Raw genomic sequence first — 16876 nt, 5'->3', positions numbered from 1 at the left:
CCCCAACGGGACGTGTCATTTGAGGAATGAAAGCCACTGCTCCATGCATGTAGGGATGGACGTAAGGATGCGCACCGTGCAGTGCTATCTGAACACTTCCATGTCATGAGCTAGGAATGCGTTTGCAGAGCTGGGGAATGTCTATGTCCCACCAGAACCATATATCCTAGCCATGGGGCCCTTACCATCGCCACGTAGTTCTCCTCGCTGTCTCCCGAGTCAGTGCTGGTGATGCTCTGGGAGGAGACAGGGCGACAGTATTGCAAAGAGCCGGCGTTGAAGGTCTGGCTGTAAGGACAAGGGGCAATGGGTTAATGATGGTTCCAGGTGCTGCTCATCCACTGGCAAGGAGGGATGGGAGAGGGCAGCACGTGGTGCCTCCAAATATCACCACGCTTAGGTCTGGGGACTGGGCATGAAGAAGGGCTGGCAGTATTGAGGTTCTCCTAACCTGACCTTCCCACGGGTCAGACAATCACTGGATCTGGTCTTCTCAATTTTTTCTTTCTAGGTCTTTTTAGTAACACCTTGCTTGCTACGTACCCATAACTCTGCTATCAGCTACATAAATCAGGCTCCACGAACTCTTTTATCTCACAGGAAATATTTAATTGTGGAGGACGCAGGGCCAGCCTTGGTGGAGCTTCTCACTTCCAGCCTCACCGCAGCTCCAGGATTTGTTTACCGTGCAAGGCCCTATTCGAATTTTTTGCTGGAAAACAAAACCTCCGAGGCATTGTCTTGCTTTCAATTGGCCAAATCTAATTATACAGAATAACATAATGCAATCAGCATCTGGCATTAAAGCTCAAGTCTTAAAAAGCTATTTGTTGCCTTGCAGTAAAGGCAGGGTCATATGATGAGCTGATAAGGGAAAAATCCATTAGCTTCTCCGGGGTTGGACGTCTTGTCAATCAAACCCCGCTCGCTGTTTCCTGACGCTGTGATTTCAGCACGCAGCGCTCATGCCCTGCAGTCAGTCTCCACACAATCCAATTTATTAGAGGAGTCACAGCAGCCAAGCTTTGCTTCTTCCTTTCATTGGACAACATCAGACCACGAATTAGCAGCAGAACTGGAATTGTGAGAATCCTGTTATTTTTGGCCGGCAGACTTTGCTCTGAAGTGCTGTGGTTTCATTTTGCAGACTTCCTTCAGGCTAGGCTTTGCTTTCAAGGCAATCAAAACACAGCTTGGGTCAGACCCTGTGAGTGTCACCCTGCGTTTTGAGACTATAGTGGGGGTTTTTGGGGGAAGAGCTGGATGTGAAATCATGCCCCGTGCTCGCAGTGCGGCCGAGACGGGGTGGCTCAGCTGGGTCACGAGGCACGGTGGACCACAGGTCCTGTGTAAGAGCCACAGCTCTCTGGGTGGTGCCAGATCCCAGAAATAAGAAATATCTTCAAGGGATCTTAATTAGCTGCTCAGCCACACGCTGGGCTTTCATGTGAAATCCTGACCTAAACGAATTTATCGTCCTGCCACCAGCTGTGATGCGGGGAATATGACTCTGGCTCTTACAACTCTTGACAGAGCTTGTGAGGGGTCCAAGAGAGGAGCCCCTCTGCTTCAACAACATCTGACCCAGGTCCTAAGTCTGGCCATGATGTGACCAAGGAAACCCCTGAGCCCTGAATCGCCATGGTGTGGCACGGTATTTTAGGAAAGAATTACTCCATAAATGCCCCTCTTCCCAGATAGCTCCTGCTGGTCCCTGGAGGGGGTAGGGTGTTGGGCAAGGTGGACTTTCATCCCCGTGCAGAAGTTTGCATGGCATCATCCAGCTCTGCAGCTCCTGTTTCTAAAACCGACAAAGAACACAATGAGGGCTGAAGGGATCATCCAGCTTTTGGGGGAATTTGGCTCTGCATCCAAAGTCTGGGCTCACTTCTAGCTTGATTCAAGGTGGCCCAGGAGAAATGTGTCCCTTCAACAAAAAGAGATGGTGGGCCAGAAGAAACCTCTGCAGCAAGCGGAGGCAGAAGGGCAGCTGACATCCCCCTTACACTCAGCCAGAGAAGTTTAATCCATGGTGACATGGGGAGGTGACAGTGTGGCTACATGTGGACACCAGCGAGGGTGAGACCAGAGATTTGCTGTTGGAGCCAAGCAAGAATTCATACCCCAACCATTACTCACGTTGGCCTGGACCAGGATTTCGTGACTGGCGATTTGAAGGGAAGCTCATCGATGACAGTGTTGTTCCTCAGGTCCAGTGGCGATGGCTTTGCTGGGGAGGGGAAAAGCCTTTATTCAGAGGCAGCACATTCCTACAATTCAGCATCCATGACTGGCATGAGAGGGTCCCTGACAATTTTCTGGTTGCTTCCCATTCTGCTAACCAGCCCCCCCCAGCTTTCCTTGCTGATGACGAATACCCCAACCAAAATCCCTGCTCTCATTTATGCCAGAACTGGGGGAAAACAGTGAATTTCCTCTCTGACCCACAGTCCCAGAGTGGATGGGGGTGCCCCCAAAAAGGCAATGAGCCTCCCAGGGAATGGAGATCTGCTAAAAAATGCCCAAACCCAGAGTATAATAAACCCATTCATCAGGGAGCCATTAGATGGGGACAAGACCAGGCTCTGCCAGCCCTTAGCTGCCTCTGGCCAGAGCATTTCCCCATAGAGAATGGGAAAGGACATCTGCAGGGTAACAGGAAAGCTCTTCTCATCACAGGTGGTGCATTAGGTGGAAGAGAAGACCACTGCACTCCAGCCCCAGCCCTTGCCTACCACGTTGATGGCATTAGGTGCTGACACCCTAATGATGGGAGCCTTCCTCCTCAGCATCTCCTTGGTGATCTGTCAGGATATGGTCTGAGGAGGGATTTGGAGGATGTAGGCAAAGCCCTAAGGGAAGAGGTGTCTAGATCCAGCCAGTAGGACACAGTAGGAGAAATTTGGGTCATCTGAATACAACACAGAGTTTTTGGAGTGGAGCATAGGGAGGGGTGAAGGCAAAGGGGGTGACATCCTGCCTAAGACATGTATCTCATGTAAAGGCCAGGAAGGGTTGTTTGAGCACCACAAAAGCTGCATTTGCACCACAGTCCTCCTGAAAGAGGAAGGGGATGGGGAAGATCTGAATGTCTGATTGTGCTGGCGGTAGCAAAGCACACATAGGAGTCTACTGAGTGTGCACAAGATGACAGATGTAGTCCAAAGTATTACAAGAATAGAAGGGTTCCTGGAAATATATGCCTACAGACAACCGTTCCTACCTTTCCGGTTGGGTTTGAGGTTGCGGTTGACTGGTGGGGGCTGGATTTCACTCAACCGTCTGTGGCACTGTGCCATGGCTCCTCCTTTATGCACGGGGAGGGTGGCCGAGGACAACCCCACCAGGTCAAAGTGATGCGGCCCAGGGCTCATGGGGATGTAGAGATTTTGGGCATTGTCGTTGGCTTTCTCGGTGTGGATCAGGGGCGAGGAACCAGGGTTCATGGGGACGTAGTTGTCCTCGGAGTCGGTGCTGTGGGAGCGGGCCACCGCTGCCTTGGCTTGCTGGGGGACAAATGAGAAGACATGCTGTGAACATCAGACACTGCTCAACCCCATCCCACTCACTATAAACCCCTTCATCTCATCATCACTGAACACACACCTGAGGTGGGACCAGCTCTAAAATCTCAGCACAGAGGGAAGGGATGGTCTGTCCCCTCCTCAGCCATCAGTTTGCACTGAGAGGGTCTACCTCCACTGTTTCCAAGACATTGCAACATCCTGAGTTCAGGGAAAGGTCTTAATCACCCAGACTTGAGCTTCTTCTCATGATCAGAGGGAGCTATAGAAGTATGCTTAACCTAGAAAGTAATTTTTCCCTGGGCTCTGGCCATGACTAAAATGCAGTATGAAAGGCTGCTTTAATATCATTTCCAGCTCCGGAAATCTTAGAAAGTGTACAAAAGAGGCTTTTCTGGCAACATGTCAAAATTCAGCTCAGCAGCATCCCAGGCTTTGGAGAAGCCAAACTCTTGGGTGCTTTTATTGGGTCAAAGCTCCAGGCAGATACACTCTGTGGAAGCACCCAAGCAAAGCTCTGCATGCCGTGCTGGGTTAGGTGGTTGTCCCTCCATCTCTACCCTGCAGACCACCACGGTTTTAACTGAAATCAGTAATAAATCCCTTCTTTTCTTGACTTAGCTCTGCAGGATGGGGCTGTGATGTCCCACCTGGAACTGACTTGTCTCTGAATCTACAAGGTGCAAATGATGCCTATAGCACGGTGGCCAACAGCAAGGCCAACTCACCAGGTAGGAGTTGTACCCATCGTTCATCGACTCGACTGACTGCACAGCGCTGCCGCCTCCATGCTGTGGGTATTCGTACGTCTCGCAAGAAGAAGCTGCAACACAACCACAAATGCACAACGTGTCCCAGGGCAACTGCTAATAAAAGGGGCCCCTGAAAACAAAATCCAAGTCCTGGGAGAGTGGTATCTATTCTTGATGATAGAGATGCTGGTGGGAAGACATGGTTTTTAGTCCGTCACAGACTCCCTGCTATGCTCCCTCCCAATTAGCATCTCTCATGCGTCAATGCAACTGCACATGCTGCGTGGCCCTAACCTGGTTCTGTCAAAGTGCTGCAAAATCCCAGGGGTGAAGACATCAGATAAGGTAGATCATGGTGACAAAACTGGGTTAAGAGAGCCAGCTCTGTTACAGCTCACTCAGCAGATGTAAGGGCTGGCAGCCTCTGATAAGGGGAAGACAGGGTGAGGATGGGGTGCTAAGCCCTTAGACTGGTCTATCTACTGCTGAGCGTGGGTCTGATCTCAGCCTAAATGTTGGTATTTAGGTAGGAGGAGATAGAAGAGGCATTTCAAGGAGCTGTGTGTATCATTTACAGTATGTTTTCTCTCCAACCACCTCTTCTAAGTTACTTTGCAACCATCTCATCCTAGGCACCAGATTTGGAAAGGGCAACCTTATCCACAGCCCATCCATGGCCAATGGCAAGGACAGCTCTGCTGCACTGAGTGTGTCGGGTCTTGGAGATGTGCAAAATTATGTCCCTGTCTGGTGAGCAAAACCAAGGTAGCTCCAGGCTGACGTGCGTTCTGATAACCCTGGTTATGAACTGAACTAAAAGCAAGCTAAAAATGGCCAAAATCACCAAAACCTGGTGAAGGGCTGCACAGGCAAGCAGGTTTGGGGTTTTGGTTCAAGACACAAAACAGCCAAGAGCCAGCTGAGCAGCTTAGGTGGGCAGAGCCCTGGGGATGCCTCTCCATGCCCATTACATACAAAAAGCAAGGCCAGATCCTCACCAAGGAGACCTTTTTTGTGTTCGACCTCCTGGCTGATGCAAACAGCCACCCCAGCCCTACTGCAACCCAATGGGACCACCCCATCCAAGGCTGCCAGATAGGACAAAGCCACCCCCTGCTTCCCATCCCCAAATTCACCTCTGTGCAGCCTGCTGTTCTCCACTGCTGGCAGTGTGTTTCTCCGGGGAATGGTGGCTGCCATGGGGGCCAGCCCTAAGCTTTCACCAGGCTGGGGCCGCTGGGGCGGGCTGCCCCACTGCGGCTCCGTCTGCCCAGGTTTTGGGGGCCGCGGGGGTGGCGCGGCAGGTGAGTCGCTGGCAGCCACGGCCAGAGCGTTGTGGTTCTTGTCCAGTGTAAATGTCCTGGGGATCTGGTAGATGGAGAGTGGGGTGGCAGGGATGTCATAGGAGTCCGTGGAGAGCTCCCCAAACTCCTTGCATAGGGTGTTGTTGGGAGTCTTGTAGGTGTAGACCTCCTCATTATCTGTTTCGGAGCTGGTGAGGCTCAACTTGGGGTGGGTGTAGGAACCGAAGGCGCGTGGGAGGTCATACGCACTGTCCCTGAACTCCGAGTTGTGCCGGCTCGGTTTTGGCAGGCTGTAAAAGCCGTGGAGCTGCCCGCCGACCCCATTCACACAGTGCCCGTTGCCCTGTGAGAGCTTCTGGACTGCTGTGTCACTCCGCATGAAGAAGGCAGACCTTGTGGCTTGGGAGAAGCTGGCACTCCTGTGAAGGAAGGGGAAGAAGGGGGCTGAGATGGAGGGACAGCCACTCCAGGGATGCATTGAGCTCTGCTCCCCAAATTTGTCACCTTCCCGACTGTCATTGCCCAACCCCATGGTGATGGGAACATCTCAGACCCTTCCAAATGTACTCATAATCCATTTTTTCCTGAAACACCTTCAAAATGACCCCATCATGGGGTAGGAGATACATGTACCCAGCTCCATGGTGAGGCTACGGGCAGGAACAATTCAAACATAAATTGCTCCAAATGGGCAATTTTCACACCAGCTGACAGTGACCAGAGACATGGCTGCAAAGAGCCACCCCATCAGCATCGGCACCACGCTACGGTTCCCCGTCTGCAGCGCAGGAGGGACGCTTACTCTCACCTCCGCCTTGCAAACGTGCTTGAGAGGGATTGGCAAAATTCCTGATGGGGATTATTTCAAAGCATCCAGCCATGCCACCACCCTTCTCTCTTGCAGGGCAAGCCCTGGGGAAGCACGGACATTCCTCTGCTGGGATTTGGGTCCTGCAGCCCTGATCCTAGCTGCAGGTAGATAGGAATGAACCTCAGGGCTGGATTCAGATGTACAAAAGCCTTTGAGTCCCCTGGAGTCAAGTGGGGAAGCGTGGTCATTAGGTCCGTGCCTCACTAATGACTCCTTGATTTGCATTGTGGTCATGCTCGGGGACACCAGCCAAGACGGAGGGCGAGCACTGGGGAGACCTTGGTCCTCTAATGAATGCTCGTTAGCCAATGCTCCTCTGCTGATTCCCTCCTCCACTGATTCCCTCCAATATGTTTCATCTCCTGTTTTATCTCTCCTGCTGCTTCTTCTTTCAATGCTCCAGCGTTGCATAAGATGATGAGCCCCATGATTTCAGCTTTCTACACCCATAACCCCAGCAGATGACATTTTCTCAAGTCAAGGGATGCCTGAATTTGCCACATGGACTTTTCTGTCCCCCCACCTCAACGCCTATCCCACAAGACTCGGGGAAATGCGAGCATCGCTGTGGAAATGCTGGGACACAAGGGCGAGATGCAGCAAAGCCAAACGTGGATGATGATGATGCCTTCCTCCTAGTCATCTGAAGCAATGCGGAAGAGGAAAATATGACAGAGGTCCATGGAGAGCGAATGCCTATACACCAGGAGAGTCATATACACTGGTAGTCTTGGGCTGGGTCTTTTTGCTTTGTGTGGGTCAAGCTTTTGGGGACCACATGCTCATAGCCAAGAAGGGCTCAGCCAGCCCCATTTAAACATCTCCCCATGGAGGGGAGTCCCACCCTGTATCAACCACCACGCTGGCAAAAAGTGAAATGGTGTTGGGGAGGGGGTGGTTCCACTTGCAGCAAATCACTGGGGAAGTGCCAGCCCTATGGGAAAAGCTGGGAGATGCTGGTTTACACCGCTCCGGCGGGGTTGATGCTCTGTGGGGAGAACAGGGACTCTGTTTCATGGAGCCAGCACGAGATGGCGCTCAGAAATCGAGCTTATTTGGGGAAAAAACGAATGATGCTGTGATATGACAAATGAATCCCTGCCGCCTTGGGAGCTCAGTCTGCTGGGGAGATGTTTGGGCTCTGGCAGGGTCCTTTCGGGAGAGGACTTGAAACATCTCACGGGTTAATTATTCAGCATCGTCCACCAATTAGCTACTATTACCCTCATTTTATGGATGAGTAAAGTAAGAGCTCTGGAGCTGAAAGAGGAGGGATTCCCAGCAGTCCTGCAGCCTGGCCCCATGCACTGGGCATTGATCAGGGTGATTATTTCTGGTCCAGTTGCAGAAGCTGCTGCTGGCCAGTTTGTCTCTGCCCACCAAAGCATCAGCACTTGCTCCGTCCTCCTCGCTGTCCCAGCTGTTCTCAGGCTCTCGGAGCGTGGCCCTTAGGTATCCTCACAGCTGGAGCGTCAGAAGGCCTTTTTTAAAAACACTGTTCCATTAACTCCATCTGAGGGTCATTTTTCTGAGCCTTTTTCTGTTGTTTTTCGGGTAAGGAAAGGCAGATGCAGCAGGAAAGCCCAGCGGAGGCTGGAGCCCAGGTTCTGCTCTCACCCCACGCCAGCTGGGCTCTGACCGCCTCTCCCTCCCTCCCTCCTCGCCACTCTTGTGAGCCAAAACTCTTCACGCCAAAAAAACTCTTCGCTATTTAAGGCAACTGGCTGGGTCTGGAGGCGGAGAGCTGTCGCTCTCTCAGAAATGCCACACCGTGCACCACGGGCTGCCGCGAAGCCCAGCGAGCTCTGGGCTACAACAGGGATGAATGGCAGAGTGGTGCAAACCCTGCCCATCCCTCTGGTTGTGTTTTTGCTGGTTAAAGGCAAGAATTAGGGCCCCGTCTGCAGGATCACAGAGTAGATGAGGTTGGAAAGGACGTCTGGAGGTCATCTCGTCTAACACCCCTGTGCTTAAGCAGGGCCACCCAGAGCCAGTTGCCCAGGACCTTGTCCAGATGGCTTTTGAATATCTCCAAGGATGGAGACTCCACAACCTCCCTGGGCAATCTGTGCCAGGGCTCAGTTTCTTCACATTGAAAAAATGTTTCCTGATGCTCAGAGGGGCCCCCCTGTGTTTCAGTTTGTGCCCATGGCCCCTGGTCCTGGCTCTGGGTGCCACTTAAAAGACCCTGGCTCCATCCACCTTGCACCCTCCCTTCAGGTACTTATATACATTGATAAGATCCCCCTGAGCCTTCTCTTCTCCAGGCTGAACAGTCCCAGCTCTGTCAACCTTCCATCATAGCAGGGATGCTCCAGTCCCTTCAGCGTCTTTGTGGCCCTTTGCTGGACTCTCTCCAGGATGTGCATGCCTCTCTTGTACTGGGGAGCCCAGCCCTGGACCCAGCACTCCAGGTGTGGCCTCACCAGTGCTGAGCAGAGGGGAGCGGTCACCTCCCTCAACCTGCTGCCAATACTTCGTCTAATGCAGCCCAGGATACCATTTGCCACCTTGGCTGCAAGGACCCACTGCTGGTTCATGTTCAACTTGGTGTCCACCAGGACCCCCAGGGCCTTTTCTGCCAAGCTCCTTTCCATCTGGGTGGCTGCCAACGTATGTTGGCGCTTGGGGTTGTTCCTGCCCAGGTGCAGGACTTTGCACTTCTCCTTGTGGAACTTCATGAGGTTCCTGCTGGCCCATTTCTCCAGCCTGTTTGAGGCCCCTCTGGTGTATCACCATGACTCTCTTGTGTATCAGTCACTCCTCCCAGCTTGGTGTCATCTACAAACTGGCTGAGGGTACACTCTGCCCCATCATCCAGATCATTAAGGAAGACGTTAAACAGGACTGGACCCAGTATTGACCCCTGGGGTACACCACTAGTGACTTGCCTCCAGCTAGACTTTGTGCTACTCATCACTGCCCTCTGGGTCCGGCCATTCAGCCAGTTTTTAATACAACCCAGAAAGCCAGGAAAGCTGGGAGCTTGGAAGGTCGCGCCTCCCAACCACGATGAGATGAGCCCATTGCTCAGGTCTTTCTCCAGCTGGGTTTTGCAGACCTCCAAAGACGGAGGTGGGTTGAGCTGCTCACCCCCAGCTGTCCCCAAGGCTTGCTCCCAGGCAGGCTACAATACCTTGCGTTTTCTGACTTTCTGCTCATACACTGGTGGAGGAAAAGGTAATCCTGGGGGGCACTGGCAGACAGGGTGCTCTGGAGGTGGCTGGTGGGCGAGTCAAAGGTGAACAGGGTGGGCTGGCTGGAGTGGGACGGTGCTGAGGACTTGCGCTCTCGCAGCAGGTGATGGCTGGCACCGCTAAGCTCTGCTGGGGAGGACCGTGGCCCGTGGTTCATGGAGGCGATGCTCCTCAGGGTATCTGTGAAGGGAAAAAAACTCACTGGTGAGTAGCCAGCTGCAGTGACCCCGCAGCCTGTGTTCCCAGGATTTTCCTTACTTAAATGCTCCGGCATTTATGGAAGTCAGTGGGGTTTGCTTCTGGCTCTGAGTGATGCACTCAGCAGCAGGCTCCTTTACTTGGAGCACATGCAACTATAGGTAACATGTAAGAAAATATTTCATCATATTTCATAATTTTATAATCTTATCATATTTTATCACATGCTTAGCGGCTTGCAGGGATGTCTGGGGGATGTCAGCCCAATTCACAGGGAGCTCAGTGGGTTGTTAAAACCTGGTTAAAAAGGAAAAGGAAGAGAAGAGCTTTCACATCACAGTTTCTGCTTCTGTCTTTTCTTAGAGACCTCTTGTAGGTGGCTTTAGAGATGTGATGTAAGTCATCCCCATTCCTCTGTGTAAGGACATCACTGCTATCCTTTTACAGCTGGGTAAACTGAGGCACAAGGTGGGAATGTGGATGGACATAATGACAGCAGAGATGAGAAATATTCCCATGTTCCCCAATTTTGTGACCTCAAAGGAGTTTCTGCTGTTTTCTGCTAGGAAAATGGGATGCAGACCCAAGGCATGACTGCTAGTGCCCGCTGCCCTTGCTCAAGGAGAAATACACTTTAAAATATTAAATTCATTTCAACGGAGAATATCCCAGAGGTCAGAAATAATCACCTGGCTACTCCAGCCCTCTAATAAGTGTGCTCCAAGAATGTGAACCAGGGATGAATTTTTACAGCCAAGCTGTAGACCCCCATAAAAAACCCAAACCAAAACCAAACCCCAGAAAACCCACAAGCTGCAGAATGTTTTAGGAAAGCTGATCCAACTCTGGCTGCAGAAGACCACAGAAACATAGAATCATAGAATGTTTTGGGTTGGAAGGGACCCCTAGAGGTCATCTAGTCCAACCCCCCTGCAGTGAGCAGGGACACCGCTAACTAGATCAGGTTGCTCAGAGCCCCATCCAACCTGGCCTTGAATGTTTTGCATGTGAAAACCACCCATTGTGGTTCACTGAAGTCACCTTTTCTAATAGCTGTGATTTACATTTATTTGGGGGTGGTGCAAAATGCAGGAAAACTGAAAACTCTAACGAAAAGGCCATCTTTTGGGTAAATCCACCCATTTTCTGGCCACCACTGACCCAGGTATTGCTCCCACATCTGCCCTAACACAATGTCCACCTGCTCCTCAAATTTGACTTCAGACACCTACAAGGTAACCTGATCCAACATGGGGACAGGGGGGTTTTTACAGATTTCCAACCTCTTTTTTGCATTCCTTCCCTCAAATCCCAGATCCTACCAGAAATTCTGAGCCTGACTCTCTTACACTGCAGAGAAAAGAGTCCTCTGTGAAATGGTTGTCATGGCTCGGACAAGGAGATGCTCCACATGGGGTGATTTTTCACCGCCTTCTGAATCGTGTCAAGATACAAAATCGATCTGTCTGCTGCTCGTTCACCGCTGCCACATTTTTTTTCCTGGCATTACAGCAAACTTCACCCAATGCAGAAAAAGTACATTAATAAAAGTGAAAGAGCATGGCTCGACTCTGTTGTTTGGTTTGTGCTAAACACAGAAAGGATCAATATTTAACATTGACATTAATGGTGGGGGATGAGAGCTTAAAACTCCAACTCCTGCTTTCTTCATATGGGCATTAAAGATCCCTTGGTGCTTTTCATGGGAGTAAATGGCCATCTCATTGTCCTTGGACAAAACAGTTCCTTGACCCTCATTCTTATTAAATATTTATGCTGTAGCAGTGCAGACTGATCCCCATTGGAAAAGGAGTCTTGAGAGCTCTACGAGTCACAAATCTTAGTCCCAAATCAAGTGATTTGAGGTTAACCAGCATGGTAGAGCCCATACCCACATTGCTATCAAAAAAAGGGGGGCTGCATGCAAAGTGCCTCTCAAGAACAGCCCCCCAGTCTTGCTACCTCCCAAATCACAGCCAAGAATTGCCCATGACATTGGGCTTTGGCCAAGGCTCTTCCAAGGATGACATGAGGATGGCAGGCCCAAACCAAAACCAAACCCCAGAAAACCCACAAGCTGCAGAATGTTTTAGGAAAGCTGATCCAACTCTGGCTGCAGAAGACCACAGAAACATAGAATCATAGAATGTTTTGGGTTGGAAGGGACCCCTAGAGGTCATCTAGTCCAACCCCCCTGCAGTGAGCAGGGACACCACTAACTAGATCAGGTTGCTCACAGCCCCATCCAACCTGGTATTGAATGTTTTGCATGTGAAAACCACCCATTGTGGTTCACTGAAGTCACCTTTTCTAATAGCTGTGATTTACATTTATTTGGGGGTGGTGCAAAATGCAGGAAAACCGGCCATCTTTTGGGTAAATCCACCCATTTTCTGGCCACCACTGACCCAGGTATTGCTCCCACATCTGCCCTAACACAATGTCCACCTGCTCCTCAAATTTGACTTCAGACACCTACAAGGTAACCTGATCCAACATGGGGACAGGGGGGTTTTTACAGATTTCCAACCTCTTTTTTGCATTCCTTCCCTCAAATCCCAGATCCTACCAGAAATTCTGAGCCTGACTCTCTTACACTGCAGAGAAAAGAGTCCTCTGTGAAATGGTTGTCATGGCTCGGACAAGGAGATGCTCCACATGGGGTGATTTTTCACCGCCTTCTGAATCGTGTCAAGATACAAAATCGATCTGTCTGCTGCTCGTTCACCGCTGCCACATTTTTTTTCCTGGCATTACAGCAAACTTCACCCAATGCAGAAAAAGTACATTAATAAAAGTGAAAGAGCATGGCTCGACTCTGTTGTTTGGTTTGTGCTAAACACAGAAAGGATCAATATTTAACATTGACATTAATGGTGGGGGATGAGAGCTTAAAACTCCAACTCCTGCTTTCTTCATATGGGCATTAAAGATCCCTTGGTGCTTTTCATGGGAGTAAATGGCCATCTCATTGTCCTTGGACAAAACAGTTCCTTGACCCTCATTCTTATTAAATATTTATGCTGTAGCAGTGCAGACTGATCCCCATTGGAAAAGGAGTCTTGAGAGCTCTACGAGTCACAAATCTTAGTCCCAAATCAAGTGATTTGAGGTTAACCAGCATGGTAGAGCCCATACCCACATTGCTATCAAAAAAAGGGGGGCTGCATGCAAAGTGCCTCTCAAGAACAGCCCCCCAGTCTTGCTACCTCCCAAATCACAGCCAAGAATTGCCCATGACATTGGGCTTTGGCCAAGGCTCTTCCAAGGATGACATGAGGATGGCAGGTTGATGTGGTGTCCCCATCCCAGAATGAAGATCACCTCTGGGGACAACTGAGGCTTGGTTGGGGTCCTTCTGCCCTGAGCAGTCCTCCGACACTATCCCTGCAGGCTCTGCACTTGCCATTGCATGGAAAAGCCATGGCAGGCCAAAATACACCTGGGAGTTAGAAAATACACCAATTTATTCATGCCAACACAGCCTAAGGGGGGAGTTGGGGCTGCACAGAGGAGACAGTCCCCAGCATCACACCGAGGCACAGCAATTTCAAATCACAACACTTTGAGGAGCCCAGTGAATCCTGAACTGCCACGAGACCCTGATCTTTTCCCCAAAATCAGTCTGATCTGGGGAAACCTGAGAGCAGAGCACAAAAGACACGCTAATTGAAAGCGGGATGAATTACTCCATGGCTACTCCGACTGCATAAAAGAAAACAGGGGACGAAGGGGAGTAGGCGGTAACGCCTGGTAAAAAGCACACTGCTTCCCTGGGGGAAGCCGCTCTATTGACGTCCGCATTGATTTTCAAAATGAATTCCCAGCTTGCTTCCCACAGCGACCCCGCCACCGAGAGCATTAGTGGGAGCCAATTCAGGACTCGTGTACTCCATTAGGTCTGTGAGATGAGCTCCGTAATAGCAGGTGAGAGATGGATTGCTTCGTGGGGCTGGGAGGGTATTGCAAGGTCTGGGAAGATAAATCCTGTGGCTGCAGAAGGGGACTGCCAAGATCGCTCTGCATTTTTTACGTTGTGGGGTATTTTTGCTCTAGAGAAAAAGGCAGCTCATGTGCCCAGGTCACATGCTGACGATGGGTCCTGCTGAGGGGCAGAAAAGGAGGCAAGAAAGGAAATTGAGGCAGAAAAATAGTATTTGATGACTAGTACATGCTAAAGGGGAAAGTCAAGACATTTGCGTTCTCACGTTGGCCCAAAACGGAGAGATGTCCCCATGAGGGTAAGGCATACAGGGTGAATTACGAGCCAGAGGTCCCAAACCCATTCCAACTTGCCTTGCTGCAGTGCCCAGCTCCCAGATGATGAGGACCAACACTCCTTTCTCGTGTCCATGTCAGGCAGTTAGTGAATAACCTCCAGGGGGACCCATCTGGATGTCTCCAGGCATTGATCGGTCCCACCTGCATCATGACCAAAGATGCTCAACTCAATCTGGCCACAAGACAAAAAGAATGATGCTTCTCCATCCCTCATGGCCATCCACCTCGGGACCATGGATAAACCCGTGGCCCTCCTTCATTTAACAGCGTAGACGTAGCCTTCAAACCCCTTGGCTTTAAGTTGAGATCTTGAGTTTATGTTGAGGGAATGTATCAAATACAGCCAAGGAGAGATAAGATCCTGTTCCAGTTCCTATTGCCATTCCCAGGGGGGCAAAGTTAAGGTTATGTAGTGGGGCCATGTGGGAAGTGTCATCTTAACCCCACGTTTCCTGGCTGGTTCTCCTCCAAGTTCAGGGAATTGGACTCTCACGGTCTGGAAGAGGCGGCTTTGGACGCCCACAACTTAAAATTCAATGTCAGCAGCACGGCTTGCATGCATTCGTCTCCCTGGGCTTGTGCTACAGCTGTTGTGCTGGTCCCTGCGAGAAAGTGAGCCAGAGGTTCAGTGGGGATGAGCCAGAACAGCCCTGCAAAACCCCACCGTGCCGGGCGGGTGTCGGTCGGCTGAAGGTTTGGCATTCTCTAGTCCAGGTTAAGATGTGCCTTTTTGGCCATGTGTTGCAGCAAAGGGGGAAAAAACCTCCCTGCAACTCCATCCCCAAAGCAAAAATGCGCAACTGTGAGCACGGCCGGCAACAGGATGGACTAGGCTGGGAGCCAGGAATTTTTTATGAATGTTTTTAATCCCCCAAAGTGGTATTTCCCTCCTTGCTGACAGCTCTGAATTCCCTTGCTCAGAGCACTCGACTATTGGTGTGTGCACATAGCTTCACACGATGTTCCTGGGCTTATCTGAGCAAAATAATTACTCAGCCTCCTTCGCAAATTGTTGCTCAGAACGGCCTCTTTCCCCGGAGCCACGGTGTCAGCTTTCCCTGCCTGAAGGAAGAGACTGGGACTACAACTCCCTCTATCCCATGGATTTGAAATTATGCCCCTGACAAGGTGGTGGTTTTTGGGTGTAGCTCAATTCCTGTGCTCCCATCGATGGTCACAGCAAAGGTGCCAGGTTTGCCTGGCATCCCTGGGTGGCATGAAATTCCCTGTGATGCTCACACCGCTCTGGCGAGGGTGAGCTGGTCCAAGGGGCCTCACAGATAAGGGCTCCTCAGATCTTCCCTGGAAAATAGGGCCACAAAACGCCTCGCACTGTGCTGTTGACTTCATGCCAGTAAAAACTTATGGCCAATGAGATGTTTTTTCAGCAGGGAATAGGAAAAATCTACTAGAAATAACCCCTAGGAGGGCGTAGGGCAGAGCGTGCTCATGTGCTATCATCTTCCCCACTCTTTGGAGCAGCTCCATCATTTATTAGCAAAAAAAGGGGGAACCTTCTCCTGTGGGAATCTGCCTGCCCCTCCGCTTTCACTGCCAGCTCACTCCTTGAGCACAGATACAAAAAAATAATTAAAGACAAACAACCCTACCAAAACAAGCCCTCTGCATACTGGCAGGGAGAGAACAAACAACATGTCTGGTAGATGAGTCACCGTGCCACCGTGCTGCCAGGAGGTCCTGGGATGCCACGAGGATGAGCGTGGCACCTGAGGAAGGTTTATTTATCGAGCTTTCCCTATCACTTCTGAGTTGGATGGCATTTGGAAAATCTGTTGTCAGTCTGAGGATGCCTTGCCAGGTTGCCCGCTAAAGGTTTCCTCCAGCAGGTTGGTTGGAAAGGGTATCTGATTTGGATAATTTCCCCTCTCCGGTTTCCATCAAGGTGGGGAGCTGTGTGCAAGGACACAGGTACCCTAATATTTGGCGTTGCCTGAATTTTGGGTGCCAAGCAGAGCAAGTGGAGCTCCCCAAAAGTGAGGATGGGGCAAGGTAGGACTCGTCACAGCTGTATCCTCCACTGCAGAGGAGCTAAGGGTGAGGACAAAAATGCCATTGGGCTTTTGAGCTTTTCCTTTCCAGTTTCTGCTGCTTATTTCCATTTGCTTTAAGAAACCAGTCAGGACAGACTGGCCAAGGGAAAGGAAGAGCATCACTGCTTTAAGGATATGGATCTGCTGCACAGAGGGCTAAGGGCATGGTTTCTTTTACCCAGTTTCAGCCATCTAAATGATACTTCGCCTAAGCTGGTGCCCTTAAGTTTTCTCTACTGACAACAGTGAAATCCCCCAGATATTTAAGCATCCAACACAGAATTACCCGAGAAAGAGTTGATGGGAGAGACAGTGAGCCAAAGATGAGTGCAATAAATAGCATTGTCTCTGCCCATTAGTGTCAGCTCTCTGCTTACCTTTGTATGAAACAACCAAAAAAATAGTGGTAACGTAGGAACGTTTGCCTCGGAGAAGCATGGGAACCGGGGGAAAAAAAAGTCACAGCACTGGAGAGTGAGTGAGCGAGAAGAGAGGGAAAGGAGCCAAGTCAGATCATCCTGACCTCAAAGCATTATATATCTCAGTTATTTTAACAGCAATCAATGCTTTGAAGGACAAAGGGGCAGAAGGGAGAGAGAGACTGCAACAGAAGCGATGTGATGCTTCTCCCTGGAGAACACAGGTTTGCTTCTGTGAGATGAGGCTGTGCCCAAAATCCCATCCTTGCCCTGGGAAAC

General features: G+C 50.6%; 1 protein-coding gene across 1 annotated transcript in view; it reads right to left on the bottom strand.

Annotated features, from left to right (window-relative positions):
• GAB2 (GRB2 associated binding protein 2) overlaps positions 1 to 16876 on the bottom strand; it is a 44351-nt gene that overhangs the window by 9034 nt on the left and 18441 nt on the right. The window contains exons 2-7 of the mRNA XM_009637127.2: positions 9588 to 9828; positions 5413 to 5999; positions 4253 to 4347; positions 3224 to 3506; positions 2140 to 2230; positions 186 to 288 (exon numbers count right to left, since the gene is read on the bottom strand). Coding sequence (XP_009635422.1) covers positions 186 to 288; positions 2140 to 2230; positions 3224 to 3506; positions 4253 to 4347; positions 5413 to 5999; positions 9588 to 9828 — 1400 coding nt within the window. The remainder of the gene's footprint in view (positions 1 to 185; positions 289 to 2139; positions 2231 to 3223; positions 3507 to 4252; positions 4348 to 5412; positions 6000 to 9587; positions 9829 to 16876) is intronic.

The sequence above is a fragment of the Egretta garzetta genome, unplaced genomic scaffold (assembly GCF_000687185.1).
Source record: "Egretta garzetta isolate BGI_Z169 unplaced genomic scaffold, ASM68718v1 scaffold323, whole genome shotgun sequence".
Classification (NCBI taxonomy): Eukaryota; Metazoa; Chordata; class Aves; order Pelecaniformes; family Ardeidae; genus Egretta; species Egretta garzetta.
Note: the sequence above shows the minus strand (reverse complement) of the source record. Positions and strands in the feature narration are given on the sequence as shown.